This window comes from Ictidomys tridecemlineatus, chromosome 10, assembly GCF_052094955.1.
Source record: "Ictidomys tridecemlineatus isolate mIctTri1 chromosome 10, mIctTri1.hap1, whole genome shotgun sequence".
Classification (NCBI taxonomy): Eukaryota; Metazoa; Chordata; class Mammalia; order Rodentia; family Sciuridae; genus Ictidomys; species Ictidomys tridecemlineatus.
In genome coordinates this window covers 31171156-31176521 of record NC_135486.1, presented here as the reverse complement: position 1 = coordinate 31176521, position 5366 = coordinate 31171156, and the positions used below count along the sequence as shown (strand labels likewise).

Below are 5366 nucleotides of genomic sequence, written 5' to 3'. Positions count from 1 at the left end.
CCCAGTTTTGAGACAGGGTCTCCCTAAATTGCTGAGACTGGCCTCAGCTTGTGATCCTTCTGCCTCAGCCTCCTGACTAGCTGGAATTACAGGTAAGCGCCATTGCGCCAGCTTCCCAGTGACGAATGATCATGAAACACATTTTTTTCATGTTCTTATTTGCTATCTTCTTTGGAGAACTGTCTATCCAAATCCTTTGCCTATTTTTTCAGGGTAAAGACGGAGCACTGGGGATGAACCTAGGGGCACTCTACCCTTGAGCTACTCCCCCAGATCCCACATTTTATTTGGAGGCAGGGTCTCACTAAGTTGCTGAGGCTTGTCTGGAGCTTGTGATCCCCTTTCCTCATCATTCCCTTGTACCTTTCCTATGTCACTCACACAGGCTAGAAGGAAATGGCTTCATGACTTCAATTTTTTCATACTTTTAATGATGTACGGCCGTCTCTGATGAGCTTTTCCTTCTTGGCCTTTTCTTCCCAGAGGTAGATGTGCCTGATCATGAGGCCCCCATCCTGTTTGGCTTTGGCCACCAGCCTCACACAGTTCACTTGGTGTCCCATGCTTTTTGGAACTATCTCCTGAGACAGCTGGCCCTCCACCAGATGGCCCAGCACGAAAAACGAGGCACAGTACTGCGGCATCCCCTCGGGGTCGTAGCCCAGCTCCACCTGCCCCTTCTTCAGGGCGTACTTTCCCTCCATGATGGAGCCTGTCATCACCTGCACTTTTGTCAAGTTCGATGGATGGTTCAAGATCACGGTCAAGTGGTCCCCTACATTAACATCGTGCGTCCAGAAGTAGGACTCATCCAGAGTGTAGGCCTCCCAGGGGAAGTGGACATTAGAAACTGTCATATCTGTGAAAACGGCAGCAGGGGGGTTGTCGGGACCAAAAGGGTCGGTTTCCCGATCCAGTGTGGCCTTTTGGTTGTCATCAAAGGTGGGGTGGGACATCCTGTAATAGAAAAGAAATGGTCTGCAGATGATTGATTTCTCCTGGACCATAAGGGTGCGGAAATGAAGGAGCAGTTTGTCAAGGGGTTTCTCCTGGTGGAAGAGGAGCAGGAAATGGGCCAGCAGTGGGAGGTCCGTGCTGTGGAAGAGTTTGCCAAGGAAGCCTATGTCCGAGAACTCCAGTATCACCCACGGACTGGACTTCATGGTGGCCACCTGTGAATGGATTTGGGTGACAAAGTTGGGGGAACAAAAGACATTGTCCTCGATTAACAGGAAGTAAGTAGAGAGATTTGTGGCAAAGCTCATGAGGAAGGCATGATCCACGTTCTGCTTGGAGTACAATTCCTCTCGACTGGCCTCATTCTGGGTGCCATTCACAGAGGGATAGACATCAGATGGAGCGTGGATCAGTAGCAACTGCCCGGCCAAGATCTGTGGACTGAAGAGTCTTGAAATTTGGGCAATGGTTTCTTTGAGCCAGAAGAGGTCAGAATCCGCCAGGTGGACCAGTACAGTGAGGTGTTTCTCCTCCTCCGGAGAGGAGGCTTGGTACAGGGAGACCAATGTGTACAAGAGGGCATTCGGAGTCCATTGTGACGCTGAGGAGATCCCCACTGTGAGCCATGCTAAGGAGACGTAAAATAGGGACAATTATCAGTGTACAAGTGGAAGTGAGGGTTGTCAAAAGAAGTGACCCAGCTATCCCTCTCCTCAATCTATACCCAAAGGACTTAAAAACAGCATACTACAGGGACACAGCCACATCAATATTTATAGCAGCACAATTCACAATAGCTAAATTGTAGAACCAACCTAGATGCCCTTCAATAGATGAATGGATTTTTCAAAAATGTGGCATTTATACACAATGGAATATTACTCAGCAGTAAAAGAGAATAAAATCATGGCATTTGCAGGTAAATGGATGGAGTTAGAGAAGATAATGCTAAGTGAAGTTAGCCAATCCCAAATAACCAAATGCCAAATATTTTCTCTGATATAAGGAGGCTGACTCATAGTGGGATAGGGAGAGGGAGCATGGGAGCAATCATGAGAAAGGGGTAGGAGGGGAAAGAAGGGGGCATGGGGTCATTAATGAGGGTGAAATGTGATGGACGTTATTATCCAAAGTACATGTATAAAGACACGAATTGGTGTGAATATACTTTACGTACAACCAGATATAAAAAATTGAACTCTAGGGCTGGGGATGTGGCTCAAGCGGTAATGCGCTCGCCTGGCATGCCTGCGGCCTGGGTTCGATCCTCAGCACCACATACAAACAAAGATGTTGTGTCCGCCGAAAACTAAAAAATAAATATTAAAAAAATTCTGTCTCTCTCTCTCTCTCTCTAAAAAAAAATTGAGCTCTATATATGTAATAGGAATTATAATGCATTCTGCTGTTACATATAAATAATAAATAATAAATAAATAAATAAATAAATAAAGTGCAGATGGGGATGTCATTGAGGACCTTCTCTCTTCTCTATCCTATTTCTCATCTTTTCTTTCCTTTGGTAGGGGTGATGTTTATATCATGACTACTCAAAGTGCGGTTCTTAGTCCAGAAATGTGGGCCTCATCTACAAGTTTATTAGACACACAGAATCTTATTTATATATTTATTTTGTAGTACAAGGGGTTGAACCCAGGGGTACTCTACCACTGACCTATATTCCTAGTCTTTTTTTTTTTTTTTTTTTTTGTTACTGGGGATTGAATCCAGGGGCATGCAACCACTGAGCCACATTCCCCAGCCCTTTTTTGTATTTTATTTAGAGACAGGGTCTCACTGAGTTGCTTAGGGCCTCACTAAGTTGCTGAGGCTGGATTTGAACTCAAAATTCTCCTGCCTCAGCCTCCTGAGCCTCTGAATTACAGGCATGTGTCACTGTGCCTGGCTCCCTAGTCCTTTTAATCTTTTGAGACAGGGTCTCACTGACTTGCCCAAGCAGGCATTGAACTTGCAATCCTGCCTCAGCCTCTGGAGTAGCTGGGATTACAGGCAAAGTACCATCATGCCAAGCTAGACATCCAGAATCTTGCCCTTTACCTCAGAATTTGCATTTTAATAATAACACCAGGGCTGGGGCTCAGTGGTAGCGCACTTGCCTGGCATATGTGAGGCACTGGGTTAGATTCTCAGCACCATGTATAAATAAATAAAGGTCTATCATCAACTAAAAAAAATATTAAAAAAAAATAACACCAGACGACATATACACATGAGAGTACTAGGCTAGGTGATGCTAAGTCCCTAAGGGTTCCTCTGAATCATTAAACCTTAAAGTTTGAGACATATGGTTTATGTGCTCAATAAATAATAGATATTATTATAGTTATTATGATTTGTTTTGTTTTTTTACCCAGTTCATATTCTCAAAAGTCTTATTTGAAAACAGTGTATTAGAAAATGGATTTTCTCTAGAAATCAGGAGCCCAAAGTTCTTGTCCCAGTTGTGCCACCAACTGTGGTCTTCAACAAGTCCTTTCACCTGTATGTTTAGTTCTAAGTCCATAAAGCCAAGGGACTTGGACTATGTGATTCTTAGACACACACTATCCCCCTCCCTTTTTCATGGTACTGGGATTGAATCCAGGGACATTCTACCATTAAGCTATAACCCCATCCCTTTTTTTGCTTTTTATTTTGAGATAGCATCTTGCTAACCTGGGCAAATTGACCTTGAACTTGTGATCCTCCTGCCTCAGCCTCCTGAGTTGCAGGGATTATAGGCATGTGCCACCATGCCAGGTTAAGACCCCTTCTGATCCAAATGTTCTCTTATCCAATGATTGCACCACCTTCTTATAAATATTTTATCTTTTCCTCTCCAGTGCTTCCAACTTTTTTCACAGTTATGTATTTTATTATTTTTCTACCTAAGCATATAGATAACCTCAACCTCAATTCATTTCTTTTTAATACTTCATACCTTTTTTTGGTACTGGGATTGAACCAAGGGGTGCTTTACCACTGAGTTACAACCCTAGCCTTTTTATTTTTCATTTTGAGATAGTCTCACTAGGTTGTTTAGAGTCTCTCTAAATTGCTGAGACTAGTCTTGAACTTGCGATCCTCCTGCCTCAGCCTCTGGAGTTTCTGGCATTACAGCCATGCACCACTGCATAGAGCCACATAGTCATTCATTCCTAGGTTATCAGTCATAATTGCAAACTCAAATATTAAGTTCTATAAAATAAGGAGACTCATGCTCTTCGTTGTTTACCTAATATGAACAGGTACACTCTTGAGGATGAGAGTAAATACAGTGTAATGTTCAGTAATATTTTATGTGATTGACATATTTAGTCTATATTTATTTATCTTTTCCTTCTTCTCCTACTCCTGATAGGTAAATGCCTTGGGAGTGGGGAGAGAATTGTCTGCCAGATTGAAATTCTCCTGCCTTTTCTCCTCCTCTCGCTTCCTTCCTCCCTACCTCCCCTACGTTCCTACTGCCTGGTACCATCCTTCCCCTCCTCAACACTCACTCTTTCTTCTGCGTTGGATTTTTTCCAGATATTTGAAGGTGATGGTTTGCCAGTCTTCTAGTGGTCTCGGGGTCTTACGGCTGCTACTGGTCTCCTGGGGCATCGACAAAGGCAAAGCATACACCTCCTTTCTTTAAAAAAAGAAAACGTACCCCCCTTCCAGGGGTGACCCATAAGCTTTTCTAGGGAAAGTGGTGGAGTGGGCCACCTTCTCCAGCATATTTTCGGGATGTCCCAGTCATGAGTCAAAGGATCCAGGGCCCAAGCGGTTTTCATTCCCTCTTTAAAAAATACATGCAGCTTCTTTAGGGACTAATGGGCCCAGATCCATACCCCAATTCTCTTTGGAGCTCCCTGTTCTCTGGTGGAAAGGTACAGGGAAAAGGAAAGCCCAGGTGCTTTGGGGAATCTGCTTGTCCTTGTTGAGAGCCACAGTTTAGTTGGAATGACACCTGGCATTTTGCTAGGGGGAATGGTTGAAAGGTGACCCTGCTCTGGGATTAGGGTGGCTCAGGGATTAGGGCGGATCCTGCTGCCTGATATTTCAGAGTTCCCATTTAGTTGTCGCCCGGAGATTTGGCGCCCGGAGCTGGGTGGAGGGAGTGTGTTCCCGGGAAGTGTGGGTAGAGTGCCGGTGAGAGTTGGGGAATAAAGAGTTCCTGTTTGAACCTACAAGGCATGGTGGCTCGGTTATTTTGTGCCCAGTCAGATTGCGGCAGTCCTCACTATTCCCAAACTACATCCCCAATTCCCAAACTGAGAGCAAGGGTTGCTACTTGGCCCTTAATAGTCACCATCTTTTGGTCATCTTCAATTTCCCTAGGGATTTTCAAAATGAAGAAGAGCCACAGGATCCCCACTGAGGTTAGGAAGCATCGCCTGGTGGACCCCCACATTGTACCTGCTGCG

The 5366-nt window shown here is 44.6% G+C and overlaps 1 protein-coding gene across 1 annotated transcript; it reads right to left on the bottom strand.

Moving 5' to 3' along the window:
- Nucleotides 1-269: 269 nt before the first annotated feature.
- Nucleotides 270-4560, bottom strand: LOC101962018 (alpha-1,3-mannosyl-glycoprotein 4-beta-N-acetylglucosaminyltransferase-like protein MGAT4E). The gene is made up of 2 exons (XM_040277717.2): nucleotides 4458-4560; nucleotides 270-1585 (listed from the first exon to the last, which is right to left on the bottom strand). The coding sequence occupies exons 1-2, from the start codon at nucleotides 4558-4560 to the stop codon at nucleotides 420-422; spliced, it is 1269 nt and encodes a 422-aa protein (XP_040133651.2). The 3' UTR covers nucleotides 270-419.
- Between the last annotated feature and the right edge of the window lie 806 nt (nucleotides 4561-5366).